The 26612-nt window shown below is 48.2% G+C and overlaps 1 protein-coding gene across 1 annotated transcript in view; it reads left to right on the top strand.

Annotated features, from left to right (window-relative positions):
• LOC147668980 (diacylglycerol kinase delta-like) overlaps positions 1-26612 on the top strand; it is a gene marked incomplete at its 3' end in the record, with an annotated part of 44166 nt that overhangs the window by 15695 nt on the left and 1859 nt on the right. Inside the window, exons 3-4 of the mRNA XM_086948312.1 lie at positions 1348-1459; positions 1704-1796. Coding sequence (XP_086804438.1) covers positions 1348-1459; positions 1704-1796 — 205 coding nt within the window. The remainder of the gene's footprint in view (positions 1-1347; positions 1460-1703; positions 1797-26612) is intronic.

The raw sequence follows: 26612 nt of genomic DNA, 5'->3' as shown, positions 1-26612 counted from the left end.
GTTGGCTACCAGCCGCATCCTGCTCTGAGGGTATCTTCCGAGCACAAGAGGGGCACTCCTGGCACCCAACCCTCAGATCTCAGAGAGAGAAGGACAGAAGGAGGATTGCCCTGCTGCGCCAAGGGACCAATTAAAAGAGACTACGCCATTGGATATTGCACCTGCTGCATCAGGTAGCTAGCGAAGAGAGGGACTGCTCAAGGGAAAGCTAGCTCCAGAAATGAGCCAAGCCAAGAGACTCCTAGGACCAACCGACTAGCCTCCTGTTTGCAGCACAGGGACACAACAGCTGAAAAAGCCTCCTGGGCCAGGCTGGTAGCCCAAAGCCGTGAAGTTGTTACTGCCACCGCTGTGCGGCACCAAGAACTAAGACCCAGCGCACAGAGTTGCACCTGAGTTCCCTGAACCCAGCAGTGCTGTTGAACAGTTGCTGGGATCCTCAGACTGTGAGTTATCGACCCAGGAAGAATAAGCCTGTGACAGCGACAACAGGCAACTAGTAGTCCAATGGCAATTAGACTTCGGACAGAGCGGAGAGGACTCCGTGGAATATCGACCCTCTCACCATCTTTCTGGACAAAATACCCGCAGGAAGACTCCCGTTGATCATGTTGCACCCACAGCATCCTTAAAGCATCATCAGCATCCTTCATCCCTTGCATGGGGCCACTCCACAGGAATCCATTGCAACACAGATAAAGTGCCTGTAATTACTGGAGGACTGCTTCTTCTGTGACTGTAAATGTTCTTGAGAACCTTTCTGTTTCCCCTGACTAGCTCCCCACTTCTAACCGACCGCAATGGCACTTACCCAAGCCTTCTTAAAATCGTTTCCTAATTTGTTGAGTTTACCAAGGCTTATTTGTGGTTGCCTGAAATTGCTGTGATTTATTATTGCTTGTAAAATCAATATCTTCGGAAACCTCAGTGGATCGTTTTCATTCTAGTGTCAAAATCCTGATAAAAATGTGGTCTATTTTTAGAAATTGCTGTCAGACTTCTTGAGTGTTGTGTTGATTTCTTCTTCAATTGTTTTGGCACTGTTTAAATGCTTTATACTAGTTATTTGCTGCTCAGTGCCACAGCTACCCAGGGTTGAGCTAAGGGCTTAACAGACTAAACCTACTGGTCCTAAAGGGGTTGGTAAGTGTATTACACGGTGACATCGCACAACTACACCCCATTTCCTCATCATGATGTTATTACTAGTAATAGATCTGTAATGTCATTGTTTATTTATGTTGCTCATCAGTGTTGAAAAATAATCATGTGTATATCACATATTCATTTAAAGCTGGAATGGATTTTTCAGGGCTTGCTCTCATTCTCCTTTGTTTCTCTGACTAGCATTCGGGATATTGCCAAATCTCATCAAGACATGGAGCAGGAACTTGCTCATGCAGTCAATGCCAGCTCAAAGTCCATGGACAAGGTCTATGCTAAATCTAAGAGCATAGAAGTAAGCAATTTCAATGATTGTTATTTTCTTCATGACTCCTGGCTTCGTGTTTTTACTTCTTTGTCTTATTGTCCTCAACTCTTCTTCCAGGTCTTAACTTCTCTTTATCTGACTTTAATGCTGATTGCTCAGCTGTTATGAACCTGTCTCCAGTGCATATATTTGTAAAATGCTTGTGTCCACTTATTTTTATTGGTTAGCTCCTTTTTCTCCATGATTTGACATTCACTTTCTTTCATCAAAGGATATGAACTGCAGTCTGGTGTTAGAAATGGTGAATAATGTGAAAGCTCTTCATAATGAAACTCAATTGCTGTTGGCTGGCAAGATGGCTTTGGTAAGTAGTGATATTGTGATATCACTGGTAAATGGTGGCTATTGAAGAGTGCACGTAAAAGACACATTGAATTTAATGGCGCTATAGGGGCTAGTTGGTGGAAACCATGGAAATTATTCTTTGGGGATAAGTGGAACAGACCTTTTCTCAAGACTCTGGGGTCATTAGTGGTTTTGGGGCAGTCTACATGGTGGGGGTTTACTTTGCAAGTTTCCTAGCACATTCACTATCATTATGCTGAAAAGGTATAGCCAATAATCCCTTTGTACACGCCTGTCCTGAATGGCTGATAAAGAAAGCAGTGAAGACTGACTCAAGGGAGTGGGTTCGTTTTTGGCCAAAGTCCAGTTTGACACTGTGGTCACACACACAAAATATCAACATTTCATTGGTGTTCTCTCTTTCACACAGGGATAATATTTTAGAATCAGCAAAGTAAAGCACTTATATAATAGAAGATCTAAATAAAGATGATACTCTTAAAACCTTCTGAAGTAAAAATATGAGACTGATATTTTGCAAGCACCTAAAAACAAGCCTCTTTTAATTTAAGAATTCGTGTGGTGGTGACCAAAAAGATTATTTGGGTGAATTGCTCACCCTGCTGCAACAATTTAGAAATTTGGTTCCTTACTGGGAAATACTGGAGGGCTTTGAAAACATGTCTATACATTTGGTAATTGAACTGTCTGGCCGGACTCCATGACAGCAAACGGAATTAACTAGACTTCTCAGGAGGTGCAATCTAAGCTACAGAAGTGAACCAAAATCAGAAGAGAACAAATGGTTGTATGATGACTGGTACCTCTTCTTTTTTAGTTAAAACTGAGCCTGTTTGTGCCCCAGTGGTTCTAATTTCATAGATATGAGAGGGGTACCAGCAGGTCTTCAAAGAACCTGTTATTTGTCACTTTAGTTCAGCAACCTGAGTCAGATTGGCAAGAGGTTCTTTGAGCCTGAAGAGCTCCTGGTAGTTGGGGAACCTAAGGTTTGCAGCGTGAATCTTTCTGGGTTCACTATGCTGTGCATTATTCCGCGGTCTTGTGGTTGGGTCCGGAATCGTAGTCTTTTCTTTTTTTTTTTTTTTTTCGTAGCCCAGGTGGGTGTCGACGTCCCACCTTTTGGTGTATTTCCGGTGACGTCGGCCACTCTTGGGTGCCATCTTCAGATTCTTTTGTCCGCGGTTGGGTCTGGATCGTTCCCGAAAGGGCTCCAGACATTTTTGGAGAAAGAAGAAGGAAAAGAAGCAATTTTTGCACGAAAAGATTGGGAGAGACTGGAGGAGACCACACCATTGAAGAAGACAACGAAGGAAGGAAGGAACTTCAAGAACTTCGACGTCCATCGGGGAATGCGCGCTCAGGGGCTCCCTGAATGCAGGGTATGGACAACACTCCCTTCAAATTCTGCCGTAACTGCCACCACAAGTACGCGCAGAAGGACCAGCACCCGGTTTGCAACCTTTGCCTACCGGTCGACCACGAGAGCGAGGATTGCAACGCCTGCTCCGCCTTCACGCCGAAGACTCTGCGAGACAGAGGGTAGCCAACGCCAGCATGCAGGGCAAGGGCCAGCCACCGTCCCTTAGAGACCTGGGGTTATCATCAGACGAAGAGGACAACAACGCCGCCGAAGACGACGGCTACACGGTCGTAGAGACCGATATTACGAAGACTCCTGGAAAGGTAGGAGACACTATGGCCCCTAGAGCCCCGAGAGACCCCGAGTCTCGAAAGATCGAGGGGAAAGCCTAGAAAGCGCCGACGCCGAAAACCTCGGCGTCCGCAGCAAAACCCAGGCCCAGCGGATCCTCTGAGAAGGAGCCCCTGGCGCCGAGAGCTGAAGAACAGCCAAAGTCGTCGAAAAACTTCCCCGAAAAGGAACGTTCGACGCCGAAGGAAAAAGACCCGAAGAAAATGTTGGCGCCGACGAAGGACCCGAAGGTGAGCTCGACGCCGAAACCTTCGACGCCGAAGGTCGGCTCGGCGCCGAGCTTTCCGCCGAAAAGACCAGCAGAACCATTAGACGCAGAACATGCTGCCGAAATGGAAAAAAAGAAGAGACGCCACGAGGCCGAGGTGGAAAACATCCTGCAGAGAAAGAAAGAATTCGACGCCAGGATGAAGGACTTCATAATCCCGACGAAACCTAAGACACAGGTGGTCGAGATAGTGGAGGAAGAGGTGGAAGAAGTCAAGCAACAGTCGGAGAACGTCGAAACTTTCGACGATCCAGAAGAGGAAGAGGCCTCCTACTATGACTATGAAGGGGACGAAGGCCGCAGGACGCTCCTCGGCTCGGCATCCTCGGAAACTCAGGAGATAGAATGGCAGGACGTCGACGCCGAGAGCCCAGAACAAAGCATCGACACGTATCCTTCGAGGCCCTCGCCGTCAGATGACATTGGGGTCTATAACACAGTCATCAGGAATGCAGCTGCAGTTTTCAGGGTGAAACTCGACGAAGAGAAGCAGAAGGCAGACTTCCTTCTAGAGACACTGCCCCCCACACAGACCAGGAGCCAGTAGCTGCCCATGCTAGAAAGTGTCATGGCACAGGGGAAAGAGGCTTTCAAGGAGCCTGCGACCTGCAAATCCGTCACTCCTAGGACGGAGAAGAAATATAAACATTCCTCCAAAGACTCACCCTACATCCAGGGCACGGTCTCTGCAGACTCCATCATCGCAGCCACAGCAAGAAAGAGGGCCAATGTGCCTATTACTTCAGGACCACTTCCAGACAAAGAAAGCAAGAGGATGGACTTAGTAGGGAGGAGAATTGAACGGAATGCCGCTATGCACTGGCGCATGGCAAATTCCAATGCACTCCTGAACAGACACCAGTACCAGATCCTAGATGAACTGGGCCAGCTAATAAAAAACTTGCCTCAAGAGTTCAAGGAGAAAGCTGAAAGCTTTGTAGAAGAGGGGAAGAACGTGGCAAATTCTTGCATCAAAACAGCCCTGGACAGAGCTGACACCTCCAGCAGGCTCATGATGATGGGCATCACAGAAAGGAGACAAGCCTGGCTAAGAATTTCAGGCTTCAAGCCAGAAGTGCAGCACAGCATCCTTAACACCCCGTTCAACGGAGAAACTTTGTTCGGGGCCCCAGTAGACGAGAAGCTCAGCCAACTAAAAAAGGATAACGAAACGGCAAGGTCCATGGGAGCTTTGCAGTTCAGAGGTACTAAAAGAGGCACCCCATTTCGGGGACCTAATGGAAGAGGTGGAAATCAACCAGGAACATCACACCAGGCGTTCCAACAAGCCCACCAGGCAGACAACAAGGCACAGCAAGGGCAACAGAAACAATCCTGGCAGTACCAGCAGAGAGGCCAGTCCTTTCGTGGGAAAGGGAACGGACGTGGTCAGAACAGCAGAGGGGGCCAGCAACCCCCCTCCAAGTGACTTGCCAAAACATGTGCTCACCCAAGCAAGAGCCCCCGGGGTGAAGCACAAGAACAACACACAGGGGTCACACAAAGTGAACACCCGAGAACATGTAAGCCCAGTGGGAGGAAGACTAAGGCATTTCCTCCAGGAATGGAAGTCAATAACTTCACACAAATGGGTTCTCAACATCATACAGTTCGGGTACTGCATAGAGCTGGAAGGGAAACCAACAGCCAGAAAACCAAGACAGCTAGCAAAGACAGAGCTACAGCTGCTGCAAGCGGAAGCAAAGGAGCTCCTGCAAAAAGAGGCCATGGAACCAGTGCCTTACAGAGAAAGGAACAGGGGCGTGTACTCAACATACTTCCTGGTACCAAAGGTAGACGAAACAATGAGACCCATCCTGGACCTCAGATTCTTAAACAAATTCATAAAAACGCAAAAGTTCAAAATGACCTCCCTACAAGAGGTACTTCCTCGATTACAAGGCGGGGACTTCATTGTCACCATAGACCTCAAAGATGCCTACCTGCACATCCCAATGAACAGGGCTCACAAGCATCTGCTCAGATCCACCATAGGAGAAGACCACTACCAGTTCACAACACTGGCATTCAGTCTCAAATCAGCACCAAGGGTCTTCACAAAGTGCCTAGTAACAATTGCGGCACACCTACGAAGGGAGGGAATACACGTGTACCCTTACCTGGATGACTGGCTAATAAAAGCAAGATCATACAGGACGTGCAATAAGCACGCACAAAGAGTGACAAACATTCTGATGAACCTGGGATTCTCCATCCACTGGGGCAAATCCTCAATGGAGCCAGAACAAATAAAGATCTTCCTGGGAGCACAGATCGACACCTTACAGAGCAAGGTGTTCCCGAGCAACAAGAGATCGCTAGCACTGGTGAAGGAGACACGGCTCTACCAGAAGGGGCAAGCTCGGACAGTGAGAACAGCGAGCAAAATTATGGGCATGATGGCATCATGCCAGGGGCGGTGGGTGAGATTTTAAAGTGGTGGGGCGCAAAGTGATTTGCATACAGCACCGTAGCGAGCGAGCGCAGCAAGCGAGCTTGAACCCCAAAAGGGTTTTTTTTTTAAAAAAAAGAAGAAAAATCGTGAATTTTCAAGCAAATTTGAGAAAGCAGGAAGGTTAATAAAGTAATTGTGAAAGTACAGTTATTACATTAATAGATGGCATAACATAGGTAGCTGCTTATTCAGTATAACCACAGAGCTTCATACATTCTGTCCTATTACGCTGCTGAATTCAGACTATAAGACTTTCATGAAAATCTCAGCTCTAAGAGTAGAAGAAGTTGCACAGCAGTTGGGAAACCGCCTTAGTACACCTGCCTCAGTCATGTTATCACGTTCACCCCATCTATTGTTCAGCCAGTCACAAGCGCCCCGAAGCTACTGATCACCTGCATGTGGCGTGGTACAAACTGCTGATAGCAGTGAAGGGTGGAGATGGGCAGGCACTCCTTCACAATTTGATTCTAGAAGAAACGGAAATGTATCTATCCCGTAAATAAGTGTTTGTCCGCTTCAGTTGCCAATTATTTTGTGAGATAAAACCTCTAGGGACACATCTGTGCTCCTTTACAGATAATGAGGTGGAAATGACAGTACCTCTTTCCATGTCCTCTTACTTCAGACAGAATAACATAAGGCAGTGAGGTGTGTTCTCCTCATGGACTGAACACCTTAGATCTGATGATAATGGGCAGCCTGAATGGAATAATCTGACATCTTTAAAATAAGCCATAACTTACTAATTGCACTGTTGTCTCACTTCTAGGGTGTGAGTAGCAACTTACCAGCCAAAACCCTACTCGGACTCATCCAAAACCAAGAACATAGTTATTAAAGATCTTGTATGGGAGAAACAAGTGTCCACCTGGATACACAAAAATATCTGTTGACATTGACTTGTTGAGAACCTGGGGAATGGCAGAGGTGCACAGAGAGAATCAACATCAGCTGCCTGCAGGCACTCCAATGCACGCTGTGACCCTGGGGGATGTGTCAGATTAAGTGGAATTGAACAGCACAGGTACAGTTTAAATCGGGCATTCATACCCACATAGCATCATAGGTGAACTACAACAGCAAAATGAACATGTTTCAGCAACAAAGAAATGGCACCAACAATGAGCTCCTCATTAAACGTATACATTTCCACTTGCTTAACACTCTTTCAAAAAGAGAATTATGAACATTAGTCAGAAGTTGGGACCGACCGAGAAAGTAAAAGTGAAAAACCACACTTGATAAAGGATATTACAAAACCATTTGAAAATTTCGGACTAATACAGCTGTAAAACACACTAACTACAGGTGGATTTTTCAATGCACAGTTCAGGGGCACGTCAGAGAGTTGATCACATCTGCAGGGAAGTCTGGATGGAGAGTGAAGGTGCACACCTCATCCACCCCAATTCTATACCTAGAACCCCTTTAACAAGAATTGTAGGGAGAAATGGAAAGGCAATACAGAAATCCGCAGCCGAATTAAAAACTTATAGCCTCTTACTTCAATTAAAAATGGCTGCAGCTTTAGAAAGTGAAAAAGATACATGTCAGAATCTACTGAACATCCACTGACTCTCCATCTTGGCGCTCTTAGTTCTTTTCCTTGAAACTGCTGTCTCTTCATGTGTTGGCAAAGCCTGCTCAGCACACCACACTTTGCACACCATGTCCATACACGTCACACCCTTCATATTCACTCTCTGCCCTCCGCGTGTGCTCTCCATACTGAACACCTGCTTTCTTCCGTCCAAATCAATTAGGTTTCTTAAAATAGAAGGCACTCAAAGATAACGCTGTGCACGCCTAAACACCCGCGTGGCAATCTTGAAATGCATTTGTAATATTTTAACACGTCACGTTCCCAATTCAAGTTGGTCGTCTGCACATTTAAGGGAGCTATTTAAAAAACCCTTGGCAATGTCAATGGTTTTTCACATGAGAGAGCCATCAGCATTGCCAATTCATCTTTCAAACAATTAATTCAATTCCTTCAGCGGAAAAGCACATTTTAAGCAATAGTCATAGGAGCTTCAGTAAAAATACATCTTTTTTGTAATAGTTTATTTATTCATTTTGTTTGCAAAGAGTGGCATCGTTTTTTGCCCGATCGCACTTCTCACCTTGGGAAGAAAAGCTTAATAGTAAATGCATAGCCTCAGTTGAGAGAGACATATTTAACACTGATTATACTCTTTGCATGTGACTTATTATAGCTCACTTACTTTTGCTAGCAATGTGTGTTTAATCTCTACGCACAAACGGCAGGATGTCATTTGAGTAATATTAATAAGTCAAATACTGGCATGCAAATAATCGCAGGTGGGGACTAATCCCAGAAACGGAAACCAAAATTCACAAAATTAACTGCTGCGATGCAAAAACCAACTCGGAGGCTTGCATTTTTCTGTCAGAATTACCAAAGCAGGGGGTTTCGTTCTAGAGACAGTCGACAGACCCCTAACCTCTGAAGAACTTGAAATAAGTCCAAGAAAAAATTGGCAAAGCTACACCTCGAAGGGCTTCAAACTAGGCGCTCTGGTGAAGTCACGCAGCTCTGCTACCACTGCCAGGCTGCTGAAAACAACATTATACAACAGTGTATGCTCCAAAGTGAGCACCAACTCACTCACGGGTACAGCATAAAGGGGGCTTAGAAACAACAGTCCTGCAGCGGCATGGCACACATAACTCCAGCGCAGGCATTAGCATGACACTCTTTACCACAGTGACCCGGAAGAATGAGATTGGACAGAAACACTAATTCATGAGACACTCTGCGTAACACAGGTATGGCTAGGCTACTACCACTGATATGATATAGTGCAAAAAGTTTATGCTGCCGCCTCACGTGAACCCGTAGCAAAAGCCTGAGGAGGACAGCCCTCTCGTACTAGGTCGAGAAAGTCGGATAGAATCAAAGGAAAACTTCTTGGAACAATTCGGGGCAATGTAGGGGGATCGTGCCCGCAATGCTGCCACCGTTCAGAAATGCTACGCAGTACCAAATGTTACCTCAGGGTTACTTCCACAGCACGCAAATAACATGTTTAATATTTTAAAGCACTAAGCACATCCTGTCTTCAGCCCTAACTCCACCGAGGCTTTGTAGCCTGTGCACTGTAGCCTGTGCACTGCAACGCTGGAGACGGAGTTTTTGCACATGATGTCACCGGCGTCACGAAATACCTAACCCTAGTCAACTAAAACAGCACGCACGCACCTCAATACTGTTCTGTCTCTGTCTGCGACGTGACTGACTGTTGTGGTGTGGACCGTTGGACGTCTGCTGGCTGGACTGGCTGCTGCTGCACGTGGTGACAATGACACTACGAAGAGAAAGACAGTTAGAATGAATGTCACGGCGCTCGCGTCCCAAATGGCTAATCACTGCATGGCTTCATGCTGAAGTCACACAGTGATTGGCCATGATAGCAGGGCTGAGAAGTGTGCCCCCACCCACCCAATGATGGATTTTGCATGGTGGATGAGCCAATCCTGGTGCTGCATGCAGCGCCAGGATTGGCTAGGGGGGCACAAAGGGTACTCGCCCTGGCGCCTTGTAAACCCCGGGGAGGCTGAAAGCAGCCCCCCAGACCCTTCGGACCCTCTCTCAAAGGACTCGGTTTGTTGCGCATGCTCGGGCAAGTCTTAGCCCATAAATCTGATGCGCACTACAGCTGCTGGCCTGCTGCAGCTTGTCACTCAAGCTGCAGCAGGCCAGCAGCCCCGCCCCCACCCCCTGCGCACCGCACCGGCGCATCGCATACCATTATCGCCTTGCCTGTCCCGGTCCGGATTGAAGTGCTGCGCTGTGGCGCTTTATTGGGAATTTTTATGTATGAAATTTAGCTAGCCACGGTGCGTCCAGGCTTAGTGGGGCTACGCCCCTACGCCCCAATGGACGCACCGCGGCTGCATCATGCATACACCTAGTGACAAATGTGCGGCTGCACATGAGACCCTTACAGGAATGGCTACAAGAACAATGGTCACAAGCTACAGGTCGTTGGGAGGATATAGTGGTTGTAACGCACGCAGTGCAGAAAGAAATGGCATGGTGGAACATGAGGAACATAACAAGGGTAAAACCTCTAACGCCGCCAACGCTAACAGTGACCATCACCACAGATGCATCCCTGAAGGGATGGGGAGCTCACATGAAGAAACTCAGAGTGAGGGGCCTGTGGACACCAGTGGATGCGGGCAAACACATCAATTACCTGGAGTTGAAGACAATCTTCCTCGCTATACAGGCTTTCCAGACAAAACTGTACAACCAGAGAGTGTTGATCCAGACAGACAATACAACAGCGATGTTCTACATCAACAAGCAAGGGGGAACACAATCAGCCCCGCTTTCAAAGCTAGCGCAGGAAATATGGGCATGGGCCATCCCTCTCAACATAGACCTGCTAGCCATACATCTACCAGGGAAGGACAACGTAAAGGCAGATTGGCTCAGCAGACAGACATCGGCATCCCACGAGTGGGAGCTCAATGCACAGGAAACAAGGAGGCTGTTCGACAGGTGGGGAACACCGTCGGTGGACCTATTTGCAACACGCCAGAATGCAAAATGCCAAAACTTCGCATCCAGGCTGCCAGGGGAGGGGTCCATGGGGAATGCCCTATGGATAGACTGGTCGAGGAAATTTGCTTACGCTTTTCCCCCGATACCACTGATGCACAGAGTACTCAGCAAGTGCAGAGAGAGCAACATGACACTGATACTGGTCGCACCGCAGTGGGCCAGGCAGACATGGTACTCGCAGATCATGAAGATGAAACAGAGTGCACCCTACAGATTCGCGAGAAGGAAAGACCTACTCTCCATGCAAAACGGGGAGGTGCTGCACCCAGAGCCAGAGAGCCTGAGCTTAGTAGCATGGCTCCTGAGGACATAGAGTTTGCGCATCTGAAACTGCCAGAGAGCACCCTAAGGGTACTTCAGGAGGCACGAAGGCCCAGCACACGAAGGTGCTTTGTATCAAAATGGAAGAGATTTACATTGTGGTGCAGGAGAGAAAAACTTCACAACAAAATGCAATAGGACTCAACAGTGCTAAGATACCTCATACACCTGCTCGACAAGAACCTAAGTTCATCCTCATTGAGAGTTCACTTGGCAGCAATAGTCGCTTACACAAGAGGAGAAACTTGTAGGAGTTTCTTCATATCACAAGTGATTAAGAGATTCCTGGAAGGGGCAAAGAGGATCGCACCACCAAAGCGGGTGCTGCCGCCTGCATGGAACCTTAACCTAGTCCTAACGGAGCTCATGAAACACCCCTTCGAGCTAATCCATAGGGCATCCCTAGAGATGCTGACCAAGAAAACAGCTTTCCTGGTAGCAATCACCTCACTGCGCAGAGTAAGCAAGCTACAGGCACTAACGCTACAGGAGCCCTACATACAGATCCACAATGATAGGGTGGTAATGAGGACGGACCCACACTTCATGCCAAAGGAGGTGTCAAGGTTCCACATGAACCAGACCATACAAGTACCTAGTTTTTTCCAGAAACCGGCCACAAGAGCCGAACGAGCTCTGCACACCCTAGAAGCCAGAAGGGCGGTCATGCACTACATTGAGAGAACAAAGGAACAAAGGAAGACAAAACAGTTCTTTGTGTCTTTCGCAAAGAATTTCATGGGGAAACCAGTAACTAAAGGAACAATTGCGAGATGGATCACACAAACAATGCAGTTCTGCTACAGGCAGGACAGGAACTGGAAGGAGGGACACGTGCCCACTCTACCAGGAAAAAGGGGGCTACAATAGCCTTCCTAGCTAACACACCCATTCAGGACGGTAAACAACCTTTACAACGCAACTTTTACAACGCAGTGCCTTTACGACGCAACTTTTACAACGCAAACCATTACAGCGCTTTGCCCTGGGGGGCGCTCTAGGATAGGAAATAGGTTTAATTTACTATCCAACACCTTCCCTACTATCCACGGAGACTGGAGTTGGAATAGTAAATTAAACTATACACTATCCAGCTCCCCAAAGCACTATGCGTTGTAAAGTCATGCGTTGTAAAAGCCGCGTTGTAAAGGCATGCGTGGTAAAAGTATGCGTTGTAACGTCAAACATCCTTCAGTACATATGCCTGGCGGCAACCTGGGCTTCAGAGCACACTTTCACGAAGCACTACTGTGTGGATATACAGATGAACAAGGAAGCACAAGTCGGACAAAAGGTGCTTCAGCACATATTCAATAACCAACGCTCATCTTCCACCCAGCTGCCACGAACATGAGAAACCGCTACAAAGTGTATGCACAGCATAGTGAATCCAGAAAGATTCACGCTGCAAAACGAATAGTTTCTTACCTTTCGGTGTAGTTTTGCAGCTTGAAGATCTTTCTGGATTCACTTTGTGAACCCACCCACCTCCGCCAGAAAGATGAGGCTGGAGAGAAAAGGGGGTTTAAACAAAGACAATACTTCGAAAAACAAACCTTAGAGGTTAAAGCGGTGAATAATTTAGTTGAACATTGCCATAACTTCGGTAACAGAACGAACACGAGAAAGAAGAATCCGAAGATGGCGCCCTAGAGTGGGAGCTTCTGCAGGAAGCATGCCGACGTCACCGGAAATACACCAAAAGGTGGGACGTCGACGCCCACCTGGGCTACGAAAAAAAAAAAAAAAGACTATGATTCCGGACCCAACCACAAGACCAGGGAATAATGCACAGCATAGTGAATCCAGAAAGATCTTCAAGCAGCAAAACTACACCGACAGGTAAACTATTCGTTTTCCATAGTCTCCAGGGGCTTCTATGTATGATCAGTGTTGATGTCATCCAGTGGTCCATGCGCCCCGCTGGCCAATGTCAGAGATGCATAACATCTTTTTACCTGCAGAAATTCTGGAACCGTACTTCATAGGAAAATCGGTCAGATTGTTACTTTTTCTGTACATGGCTGCCAAAGAGGTACACATGAGTCCTAGGAGAAAGGTAGGAAGTTCCTATTGGAAGTTCACTCAGTAGCTTGAGCGTGGCTGAGTGGAGAAGTGGTATTGTGGCTCTCATGCCATATATTACAGCGCACCCATGCATATTTTTATTGCTATTCTCAAGTACAGTTCTATCCTGAGGATCTAACATACACTCACACATTCATCAAAACAAACACACCCACTACCGCCTCATTAAATGCAGTCCATAACAAACAACACTTAATCACAGGGAATAAAAGGCCCTAGGGTTAGATTTACGAAGTTTCTTCTTAGTCATATAAGACCGTTTAGAATGAGTGTTCTTCTTTAATGACATTTCCAAACATGTATAGTAAAAGGGAATACCCCTACACAAGCAGTTGCTACTTAATTCACATTCCCATACTTAAAATTCTAATACAGGCTTCAACGTTCTATGCTAGCAGAAAATATAGAAATGAAGTATGACATTCGGTGCCGGAAATGAGGGTGATCCAGCCGTATCCCACATATGGCAGCTATTATTGAGCCAGATCCTGGATCTGGATGGCCCTAGTGGAATATCCCAAATTTGTTGTGGTGTAATTTTCAGACTCTGGGACACTTTGTCTGCTTTCTGTTCAGAGCAGAAACATACAGACGGTAAAGGGACTGTCTTATTTTCAGCTGGGCCTAAAACAAAGGTCTAATTTAAAGGTTCATCAGAGTATCATTCTGGCTAGGAGCTATCTGAACTCTTAACACCTAGAAGATGATGTAATGGAGGAAACAAAGGCTCAGAGATTGTTATTGCTTCACAAATACTTAAGAGAAACTATGATTTGCAGGTAGATTTTTGACTTGTAACCCCTGTATGTAAGAGATATGCATGCATTGTAAGAACGTCAGATGTATCTGATGTATATGTATGAATAATTACACATATAAAGGTTTGAGGAACCCTAATTTATTTTTTATTGAATCTTTTATAGCACTACACATCCGAATGTAGGGTGTCAGAGTGCGTTACATCACAGGCATACATTATACAGAGACAATCTATCATATTAATGCATATATCAGTGTACAGGAAATGTTGCATAAAATAATGAGGGTTACAAGGTATACGAAATCATGTTATTTTTACTGGTAGGCATTGTATGTAAAGAGTCCATGATCAGGAGAAATACAAAGTCAGGAGTTAAAATGCAAAACAGTGGTTGGGGTTGACTGTAATAATGCAACTTTATTATCACCCACATTAACATTTTTTAGCAACTTAATAATAATGCCAGATTGAAAAAACAATAAGGTTCTAAATCCATGACTTGCAGTTCGCATGCAACTCCTTGATTCAGTTCATAGCTAACTGTGCTATGTTAGAAGGGTTGAAACTTATGAAGTGCAAGTAACAAAAGAATCCATGGGTCAAAAGCAGTAGCTCACATATCTATCTAAATAAAATACAAATCTGTGATCTGCATGGTAAACAGTGTAATTTACAGCAGGTGCTTTAACCATTTCTGCTACCTCACCGGGGCGTTGCTTCGTCAGTAAGACTGTTGGGGGGAGCTTCTGATTTTTCTGCAATCACAGCAGCATACTATTTCAATCATTTTATGATAAGCAGTGCATGTGGAGGGCTTAAAGGCCAGTGGAAAGGAAAAGGAGTGTGGATTGTGAGGGGACACTTAAAACATAGTATTTTGGAAAATAACCCTGTGTTAACACCCTCAAAACAGAGACGGAGTGAATGTGTGTGTTTTTGTCTGAGTGCGTATTTACAAACCTCAGGTGATATCCGAGAGACACCTTACCATACCGGACTGAAATCTCCTGTACCCAACTATTCAGTAAAAAAATACATCTATTAGGGGGGTGTAACACCCCTAAACACTTCCCCATAAGCTACAGCCCCTGCAACTTCATGAGCCAAAACTGTGACAAGATAAAACACATATCTCTCCAGCAAGTGCATTAACCACCATTATTGTCCCATGAAAATCTCATTAATACAATGATCTCTGGAGCAGGTGTCTAAACCCTTGTGTGCAGATAGGGGCATCCTTTGTCTCTGCATCTAGTCCGTCCCACTACAGATGTGGCGTTGGGGATTCTACATCTCGCCACATCTGGGCACTAAAGTCAGTTCCTTTCTTTCTGCACCTTTCCATGCAGATCCAAAGTTGCTCCATTGAGTCTGTCAGACTCAAAAAATATTTCCAGTGTGTGGAAGCCATGTCCCCTCCTACAAATAATTTGATTTATACTGTGTAAGGATTGCAATAAGCAGATATCGGTGCCAGACCGACACTAGGGCTATGTCTGTGCTAAAGCACAGTTTGGCGTCATGTGATAAGAGCACTAAGACTAACCACGACTGTGTAGCCAAGCTGTACATTGCAGAACATCCACAGAATTTGAAAAAGGACCCAGTCGATGCTGAGAGCACGGGCCTGCTTCACAGGGCATTTCCGTGATGGGTCATTCTCAAAATCAAGATCATCAGGTAAGTCCAAATAGAGGAACAAACATAAGAAGTGAAAGGAGTCTGACGGCTCTCCCTTGTCCCACCATTCCCAACACGCAGAGTTGCAGAAGCCCTGGGCATCAAGAGGCAGCGAAATCAGCCCCCAACTTCAGAACTGTCTGTCATAGACCCCCAAATGGTCTGTCTGTGGTGTCTGAAACGAGACCACGACTCTTAAGACCTGCGCAGATTGCAGGCCTATGAATCCGAAGACTATCTGTGCGTGGGCCATGAAGCTTCTGGCTGTTCGTCATGCAATTCCGCACCACTCCAGGTCCTGTTTGTGAAGGATGTACCAGGAATGCTCTCAGTTACTTGTGTTGTCATTGTTGTGATATCAGACTTCTTCAGGGAAGTCACTCAAGAAGTCTAAGTGCTCTTCGACTTCTCTGGTCTAGTCTCATTCATTGGATGAAGTGTGAGAGCAATGCCACAAGTCTAGGCCATGCTCCCTGGTCGTCCCTTTGGAGGTTGTGCCTTACACTGAGTGTGTGTCACGCTGCCCTGAATTTCCCTGAGCCAGAGGTACACTCGTTCAACTTCAAGGATTTTATGGAGCCATGAGCCACGTGCCTTCATGCCCCATGGCTTCGTGGGGTCTCTGACTAGGGCTCCACCTGTAGATTAAACCTTGGTTAGGATCCGTTGGAAGATCTGGGTCCATACTGGATGCAGCTTCACAACCTCCTCTGAAGATCGTTTTAGTGGCGCTATCAATCCCATCATGATTCCTGATACAGAGCTAGACCAGTGTTGGCCAACGCAGGCTCTGGTGCTGAGCAGGCACATGGCCTTAAGTGGAGATGGAGCTCCATGGCCTACGACACCTTGTAGGAGGTCCTGACAGACGTCAGAGGTCAGGACACCTCACCAGACTTCGGCTTTCTCTGTCCTCCCACAGTGACTCTGGAGGAAGGGGCTTCCTTTGTGATGGTGGTCCAGAGAGCAGCTAATGTCATGGACCTTCAGCTGTCCACAGTTGAGGTCAAGATCAATGGGCCTCATTATGAATTTGATGCTCCGATGGACCACCAAATCCACAGAGGCGGTGCGGCTACCGCCGCATCGTTGGTCAGACCGCCCTACTACAAGTAGGCTGCTTGGACTGCCATTGGACCACGGCTGCCGCCAGGGTTCCACGATCCCTAGCGGTCTTGCAGCAGTCTGAGGCCTCTCATATGCTGGTGGTGCTGCTGCGGCACCACCAAGAATATTGGGAGTTTCTGTAGTAGGGGATCTCTGTGTATAGTCATCTAGTGAATAGTCCCGCCCATGTGCGTGGACCCCGGCAATCAAAAATAATCTCTTAAGTTGTCAAATCATGCAGAATTGCAAGACACTTAAGAGAGAATTTAAAGACAAATAATGCAGCCTATATCCACAGGCTACACTGTCCAGTACTTCAACTAGAAATTCCACCAAACAAAACCACACACAACACAGCCTGCCCAGTTTCTTCCACAGAGAAACTTGTCTCTACCAGTAAAAGACTCTGGAATGATAGAGAGGAAGGCATGGACAGACAAGCCCCATAGGCTGCTATTATGTGGCTTAAATAGGATACTGTGCCTTTAAGAGAACTTTCCAGAACTTCTCCCAGTATCCCAGAATGCACAGCAGGTCCCTCTTTCAGTTATTTTTTCCGGCTCCTGCTAACAGGACCCTGGCATTGAGCTCTCCCTTTTTTCAAGGGTTTATTGGATTTTTGTTCACTTTTTTGATAAGTGTTTGCAGTATATATTCCTTGGTGCTTCTCTTCTCTCCTATGTGTTTGTTCAGGCTTTTTAGGGCTCTAAAAGGCCTGCTCTTTTCGACAAATGCCCAGCATGTGGAAGGAAGAAGGCCAAGAGTGATCCACACGACGTCTGCATTGTCTGTCTCCCTGCAGCACATGACCCTGAAGACTGTGACATCTGCCAGAAACTTTCAGCAAGGACCCTGAGGGACAGGCTGAAGATTAGGCTTCAAGGCCTAGAAAAGAGACGTCTGCAGGCTGCAGGTGGGTTTGGGCAGGCTCGGAAGGTTCCCTCTGCCTCTGCTGAGGCCTCTGGGGGGCTCCCCAGAGGCAGGAAGACCAGCAAACTGTCCCGGTCTCCGTCGGCGTCGATTGCATCGACGACGAGAGAGATGACGACGGTGTGTTCCCCATCTCCCCGGGTCGAGACGGCGTGATGATTCGACGTCGAAGGGCCTGGATAGGCCGCCGTCGAGACCATCGTCGACGTCAGCGTCAAGCTATCGACGTCGAAGGAGCGGCAGGCGTTGGCGCTCGCCGTCAAGGCGACACCGCCGGTCGCCGTCGAGAAGACGATCGGCGTCGAGGGGATCCTCGACGTCGAGGACCTCGAGAAAGCGGTCGGCGTCAAGGAGGAGTCGACGCTCGTCGTCGAAAATGGAAAGGTCGACATCACGGAGGCGGTGTTCGGCGTCTAGGAAGAAGAGGTCGACGTCGCGGAGGTGGCGTTCGACGCCAGAGTCGCGGAGGCGAGATTCGACGCCTGAAAAGCGACGCTCCGCGTCGAGAAGGAAGAGATAGGTGTCTAGGAGTAGTTCCAACTCTCCTAAACGGCGCAGAAGGAGTTCTGGCGCCAGAAGTCACGCTGGATCTAGTGGAGGGCACCGGAGAAAGCGATCGCCTGCTGGAGGGGCTGGGTCGCAGTCCCCTCCCCCGAAGAAGTCACCGGGCTCGGTGTACTTGGTGGTATATACACCACCTCGGCCGAAGTCGCCCCCTCCCCCTGTACCTAAGGAGGACCCTCCTACCAACCCTCCGCTTCCACCCTTAGGAGGACCACTAACCCCGCTGCCGCCGCATGGGCCCGCCCCTCGATTGGAGATACCTCTTGTTCCTCCACCTAGGTCGGAGTCACTACCTCCTCTTCCTACACTGCCTAAGGGGACGCCCAAACCGAAACCCCAGGATAGGCCACGGAAGACGCCTCCACGGAAACCTGCAGAGCGCCCAAGAACTGGGAGGTCGCGCTCACGGTCCAGGAGGAGGGAACGATCGCACAACAGGTCATCCACGAGGTCCAGACACTGCCATAAGAGGCATAGGTCTCGCTCCCATACGAGGTCCTCAGGGACCAGGGTCTACTCTCCACCCTTGTCGGGGTCACCGGACACAAGGGTGTCGCCGGTTGAAGATCTGGTGGCCTTTCACGATGTCCTGTTACGAGGTGCAGCAAAATTGGGCATCTCATTGACGGTGCCCACTCCCAAGACATCGGTAATTTTCGAGACTCTGCACCAGAAACATCTGTCTCGTCCATTATTGCCACTGGTGCCAGGCCTGGAGGATCCGGCCAGGGACCTTTTTCTCACCCCGGCGGTGACTAAGGCGGCCCCCTCGAGACTACTGAAAAAATACCGGGCTCCTGATTCTGATCCGGCTTTTCTGAGAGTGGAACCTCCTCCGGATTCCGTGATAGTGATGGCGGCTCGCAAGCAGCATGCTACCACCCTGTGATCCACGGTCCCCCCAGATAAAGAGTCCAGATGGATGGATTCGGCTGGGAGGAAGGTGTGTGGAATGTCGGCGAACTCTATGAAGGATGCGAGCGCCACAGCCTTGTTGGGACGCTATGACTGTGCCCTCTGGGACTCCCTCCAGCAGTTTGCGGAACACTTGCCTCGTGAGAAGAGGGAAGATTTTCAGGAGATGTTAAATGAGGAGATGCTGGTGACGAATCAGATCATTAGCACTGCAGCCGATTCGTCCCTCTTGGCGGCACATGGCTTCTGCCATGGAATTAGCCAGCGATGGCACGCCTGGCTCCGTCTTACGTCACTGAAACCTGACGCACAGCAAAGGGTTGCCAATCTTCCATTCTCTGGCGAGACCCTATTTGGGAAACATGCGGATGACGAAATGGCCCGCATGAAGGCGGAGGCCGAAACACTCACGGCTGTGGGTCTGGAGAAGCCCAAAGAGACAAAGAAATCGTACCGCCCGTTCCAAAGACGGTTAGGTGGACAGGGCAGAGGGCGTGGCCAAGCTTCAGGACAGCAACAGCAGTTCCGAAGGCTGTTCCAGAAGCGCCCCAAGGGCAGAGGCGGCCAGCAGTCGGCACCAGCGACCAAAGGCCCGGCCGGGTCTAGGCCCTGAGCGCTTACTTCCCCCGCATACGTTACCCACTCCGGTGGGGGGAAGCATTCAATTTTTTCTGGCAGAGTGGAGAAAAATTACTCAGGACAAGTGGGTGCTGAATATTGTTTGCAATGGATACAGTCTTCGGTTCACCAGCCCGCCTCCAGCAATTCCGCTGGTCAGCTCGCAGTTTCAGCTGCGCGAGCTTCTGGCGGAGGCCGATATCCTGTTAAGGAAAAGGGCGATAGAAGACGTACCTCTGTCTCAAAGAGGAAGAGGTCTGTACTCCCGGTTCTTCCTAGTTCGCAAAAAGGACAAGAACGAGTTCAGGCCCATTCTGGACTTGCGACAAGCAAACAAGTGGATTCGCAGAGAGAAATTTTGCATGCTGTCGTTGCATCAGAATTACCCTCAGTTGCAACAGGGAGACTGGCTATGTGCTATAGACCTACAGGATGCGTACTTCCATGTGCCCATTGCACACAAACACAGGAAGTTCCTGCGATTCCAAGTCGGCACCAATCATTATCAATACACAGTACTCCCATTCGGACTAAAGTCGGCGCCGAGAACATTCTCGAAGTGCATGGCGGTGGTAGCAGCACACCTGAGGAAGAACAAGGTGTTCGTCTACCCGTACCTGGACGATTGGTGGATCAAGGCCTCCTCCTTCTCGGAAGCTCGAGCACACTTCCAGAAGACGTGCGTTCTCTTGAACAAGCTGGGGTTGCACATCAACATGTCCAAGTCTGTCCCGACTCCGGTCCAATGCATACAGTACTTGGGAGCCTCCATCAATACGCTGTCAGCAAGCGCGTCTCCTTCGGAGGAGCGACGATTATCACTCCTTCGGAAGGCTCAGGCTCTTATGACCACTCCATCTACAACAGTGAGGACGGTGTCTTCTCTACTGGGATCGATGGCCTCTTGTATCTTCCTGACGCCACACGCACGACTGCACATGAGACCGTTGCAAGAGTGCTTGGAGGACCAGTGGGATCAGAGGAAAGGATCTTGGGACGACAAGATACGACTGACTCTGCATGCTCTTCAGTCTCTGAAGTGGTGGTGTTCAGCGGAGAATCTCCTCCGAGGGGTTCCCTTCCACAAGGACATTCCCACGCAGACTGTCGTGACTGATGCTTCTCTCCACGGCTGGGGGGCGCACTCCGGAAACCTACAGATTCAAAGAACATGGTCCCAGATGGAGACCACATATCACATCAATTTCCTGGAACTCAGAGCTGTTCACTTGGCACTGAAGGCCTTTCTTCCGTCCTTTCAGACCAACTCTCTGCTTGTACAGATGGACAATACGACCACGATGTATTACCTCAACAAGCAGGGGGGCTCGAGATCCCGCACTCTGTCACAGGAGGTGCAGGCGATCTGGCACTGGCTTCTGGCCAGAGGACTGACTAATACGGCTACCCACCTGCCAGGTGTGCAGAATGTTCAGGCGGACGCACTGAGCAGACTGATTCAGGAAAACCGCGAATGGGTCATAAACGACGAAGTACTAGGAGAAGTCTTCGCAAGGTGGGGGACTCCAGACGTAGATCTGTTTGCCACCGCCGAAAACAGCAAATGCCGAGACTTCCCCTCCAGGTACTACCAGCAGGGGACGCTGGGGAATGCGTTATGGATCAACTGGTCGAACAGCTTTCTGTACTCTTTTCCACCCATTCCCCTGATTCCGGCGGTACTCATCAAGCTGGCCCGGTCCAAGGCTCGGATGATACTCATTGCCCCGGAATGACCCAGACAGTGGTGGTTCACGGACCTGCTTCACCGGTCTATCCTTCCTCACATACGGCTGCTGTGCAGGCCGGACCTTCTCACGAAGTTCGGGGGGCAAATGTTGCACCCCAACCTCTCGTCTTTGAGTTTGGCGGCATGGCTCCTGAGATAGTGCAATATGGCCATTTGAATCTGCCCGAAGATTGTATGGACATACTGAAGAAGTCGAAGAAACCTTCTACTCGAACCTCCTATGCTTACAAGTGGAAGAGGTTCTGTATCTGGTGCCATTCCAAGAACTTTGATCCGACGACATGCAAGGAAGATGTAATCCTTCCATACCTTCTACATTTGGCGCAGTCTGGACTTAATTTTCATTCCATTAAAGTTCATCTGGCTGCATTGACTGCCTACAGGAAATGCCCTTCACAGACTTACTTCTTCCAGATCCCTGTGATCAAAGATTTTTTGGAAGGCTTGAAGAAAGTGTTCCCTCCTGTCAGGCTTCCTTCGCCTTCATGGGAATTGAATGTGGTGCTGTCCAGATTGATGAAGGAGCCCTTTGAGCCTATTCATAAGGCTTCGTTGCAGCACCTTTCCTGGAAGCCGGCGTTCCTCATGGCCATTACATCGGCCCGCAGGGTGAGTGAAATTCAGGCGTTGTGTTGCCAAGAACCTTATACTGTATTTCATGCTGCTAAGGTTGTTATGCGTACTCACCCTAAATTTCTTCCCAAGGTTATTTCTGATTTTCATGTCAACCAGACCATAACGTTGCCTACGTTTTTTCAGAATCCTTCATCTCCAGCGGAAAGGTCTCTGCATTCCCTGGATGTGAGGAGGGTGTTGAAATTTTATCTGGATAAAACCAAAGATATTCGTAGGTCAGACCAATTATTTGTCAATTATGGATCGGTCAGGACTGGTCTTGCGACCTCTAAGCAGTCCATCTCTAGGTGGATTGTCTTCTGCATACAGTTGTGTTACCAAAAAGCTAATAAGACCTTAGGGGGTAAACCTAAGGCTCATTCCACCAGGGGTAAAGCTGCCACGACAGCTTTGCTCCGTAATTTTCCGATTGCAGAGATCTGCAAGACGGCCACTTGGAAGTCGGTTCATACCTTTGCTAAGCATTACTGTCTGGACACTGATGCCAGGGCAGATGCTCAGGTTGGGCAGGCTTCGCTGCGGAATTTGTTTGCACAATAGTGGTGTTTATTTTCTTCTCTCCACCGCCGCTTTGGTGTGGGGATGGGCTTGCCATTCTATTCATTAGATTATGACTATACACAGAGATACCCTACTACAGAAGGAGTAGTTTCTGTCCTGTAACTCCAGTTCTGTAGTAGGGGTATCTCTGTTATAGTCATAAGCGCCCGCCCTCCTCCCCGGTGGAGAAAGATGTTCATGAAAGGAATGCTACAGGTCTGGCGTGCTGCGCCTTCAAAAAGAACTGAAAGTAAGAGGGACCTGCTGTGCATTCTGGGATACTGGGAGAAGTTCTGGAAAGTTCTCTTAAAGGCACAGTATCCTATTTAAGCCACATAATGGCAGCCTATGGGGCTTGTCTGTCCATGCCTTCCTCTCTATCATTCCAGAGTCTTTTACTGGTAGAGGCAAGTTTCTCTGTGGAAGAAACTGGGCAGGCTGTGTTGTGTGTGGTTTTGTTTGGTGGAATTTCTAGTTGAAGTACCGGACAGTGTAGCCTGTGGATATAGGCTGCATTATTTGTCTTTAAATTCTCTCTTAAGTGTCTTGCAATTCTGCATGATTTGACAACTTAAGAGATTATTTTTGAATGCCGGGGTCCACGCACATGGGCGGGACTATTCACTAGATTATGACTATAACAGAGATACCCCTACTACAGAACTGGAGTTACAGGACAGAAACTACTCCTTCCTCACTGCCACAGTTTTCATGGCGGTGAGCCCGCCATGAAAACTGTGTCGGTGAGGAAACAAAGGGGGCCCTACATGCCCCCCTGTTGCCTCTACGCCATGGGATGTGTGCAGGGGGGCACATGGTGTATACCCCCATGTATGCATGCACCCCCAGTTCCCACAGGGCATGGACTTAACAGTCCATGCCCTGCAGGAACTTGCAATGACATTCCCATTACTTTGCCTTGCTAAGGCTTCCGTATGAGCCTTACCACTGCCACACTGCCAAAGTCATAATAAGGCCCCAGTGAGAGTCTTGACAGAGGCGCTTCAGCCTAGGGTGTCCCCATCAAGACCCTTACTCCCTTTTAATGAAGCCCTCACTGATGTCCTGCTCAGGGCCTGGGCCAAGCCCACACAGGCACTTTTGTGCACACGTATGTCTACCACTCCATCACCCTCATGCTCAGAGACCCAGCCTTCCTTACCCAACATCCCACCCTTACGAGCCTGGCTCAGCCTCCAAGATAAAGCCCATATGTACACTACCACACCACCAGATAGGGAATCCAAAAGGCTGAATACCTTTTGAAAGAGGATTTTACACTTTTACCAGCCTGGCACTGCAGTCGCTAAACACTACATGCTCATTGGGTCGTTATTCCCATACTGTGTGGGATACAGTTGTGCAAGTGCTGCCTATAGTCTTGGAGGAGGCTAGAACCATACTCTCTCGAGCTTTTGCTGATGAGAGAGGTGCGGCACAGTACACGATCATCAGATGCAGATTGAAGACAGCCGTTGGGCAGAGCCATTGCTGCCACGGTGGTGCACCATCATCAAGCCTGACTGAAAACAACTGGCTGTTTGGGGAATGTCCAGGCAACTCCTAAAGATACGCCCTTTGATCAGCTTTGTCCTTTCCACCCTAGCCACCAATGCTTCTAGGCATCTCAGTCCTTTTTATTGCTCCCGACGTGCCTCCCACAAGCCTCGTAGAAACCAGGGCTAGAGAGGGGGACCAATCAGCCCCTGCACCCACCCCACCCCCATCAGCCTCAGCGTCAAAGTCTCTTTAGTTTGCCCTCCTACTATCATGGGCACCCGGTTGGTGGCAGGATTTCGTACCATCTGTTCAATGTTGGGAGATTACTTTGAACAAATGGGTGCTCCGGAATGTCCAGCAGACCCAGTCACTGTTGCTGCCGTCCTCCGATCGGCTGATGAAGAACCACCTTTAAGTTTTGTGACAAAGTATTGGCTCTTCAGGTCAAAGGAGCATTTGAGATAGTGCGGGCATTAGAAGTTGGTGTGGTTGCTATTTCTGCTACTTTATGGTGCCGAAGAAGGATGGAGGACACCGTCATATCCTAAATCTACACCCTCTAAATTCTTTCCTGAAAAAGGAAAAGTTCAAAATTCTCCCTTTGGCTCAAGTACTGTCTGCACTTGACCCTAGAGAGTGGGTGGTAGTGTTGGACTTGCAGGATGCCTACTTTCATATTCTCGACCTGCATACTTTACATTACATGTGGCTCATGGTAGGCCAAGAGCATTATCAGTTTACTCACCTCCTCTTTGATCTTACTACTGCCCCAGGCATTCACCAAGCTTATGGCGTGGTTGCAGCGCATCTGCCGGAGATAAAGGGTGCCAGACTTCTCCTACCTCAACAACTGGCTGTTGAAGGTGGAATCGCCTCAGGCAGTTGTCTCCCGTTGCCAGACCATGGCGGCCCCTCTACGGTGGATCTGCTGCATTCACTGAGGTTCGGTATTAACGAGCCAAAGTCACACCGGAGTCCCTTTCAGATGCTCAATTCATCTGAGCTATCCATGGATACAGTATAGTTTTAGGCTTATCCTCCAAAACAGTGAGCCCAGGATATTTTCAAGCTATGATTCCAATGTTTCAGTCTCTATCCTGGATTTCGGTGAGACTGACGCTGAGGCTGCTGAGTCTTATGGCCTTCTGCATCATGCTGGAAAAACAAGCTTGTTGGCACATGCATGCTCTGCAGTGGCATCTGAAGTCCCAATGGGCACTGCATCAGGGGATTCTCCCTGAGCTGGTCGACATATAGGGGGAACTGCAAATCAGCTGCAGTAGTGGCTCACGAACAGCAATTGGATCAGCAGTACACTACTTTCCCTTCCCTATCCAGAACTTACACCTGTGACAGATGTGCTACCTCTAGGTTGGGGTGGCCATCTGGGAGAGGTGGAGATCAGAGGACACTCATCTCCGACAGAATTTCCCCTCCACATAAACCTTTTGGGACTTAGAGCTGTTTGCCTGGCATTGAATACCTTTATTCTAGCCATCAAGGGAAGACTGCTTCAGGTGTTTACAAACAACACCATCATCATGTGGCATTACAACAAGCAGAACAAGGTGGAGTTGTGGATCCTATGTCTAAATGATTTGCGTCTCTGGACATGGCTGGAACGTCGGAGCATTTTCCTGGTAGTTCAGCAACTGTGGGCTCTCTGAACGCCATAGCAGACTAACTCAGCAGTCAATGCCTCGCAAATCACAAATGGTGTCTCCATTCAGAGGTGGTGCAAGGTCTCTTCAGAGATTGGGGAGAACCTTGGTTAGATCTATTTGCCACTGCCCAGTGTCAGTACTATTGCGTGCCGTTCAAAGGCAGCTCTTGCTGGGAGACGCATTCAGTCTCGAATGGAGTTCAGTACTCCTGTTCGCCTTTCCACTGACACCACTGCTGGTCAATGTTCTTAAGAAGATCTGGACCAACCGGTTTCCAAGTTATCTTAGTGGCTCTGGATTGGGTCAGGAGAGTCTGGTATCCTTCATTCTCCAGTATTGGTGTGTCTTTCATAGATTCACATGCTTGAATATTCCCCGTCGCCGAATGAGAGTCCCACGGTACATGACATAGCAATGTAGTAATAACATAAATATCTGTGCATAAAATAAAGGAAAAACCATAGAGTTTTTATAGCTAGACAATTTGATGTATCATAGTCATTATGTTGGTCCAAATTCCGGCCAATCAGGCGTCAATACCCTCCTAGAATGTTCTCCCCAGAGGCTGAGGCCCTCAGATTTTCGTAGCACATGAGTGATATAGAGCCAAGCGAAGAAGAGAACCTCTGAGGGGAGGAGGGTGGGACGCATGTGAATCTTTGTTATTAAATTCCATACATGCAACCATTTAGAAACCACATAGGAAGAAA

This window comes from Lissotriton vulgaris, unplaced genomic scaffold, assembly GCF_964263255.1.
Source record: "Lissotriton vulgaris unplaced genomic scaffold, aLisVul1.2 SCAFFOLD_9081, whole genome shotgun sequence".
Taxonomy (NCBI): domain Eukaryota; kingdom Metazoa; phylum Chordata; class Amphibia; order Caudata; family Salamandridae; genus Lissotriton; species Lissotriton vulgaris.
Note: the sequence above shows the minus strand (reverse complement) of the source record. Positions and strands in the feature narration are given on the sequence as shown.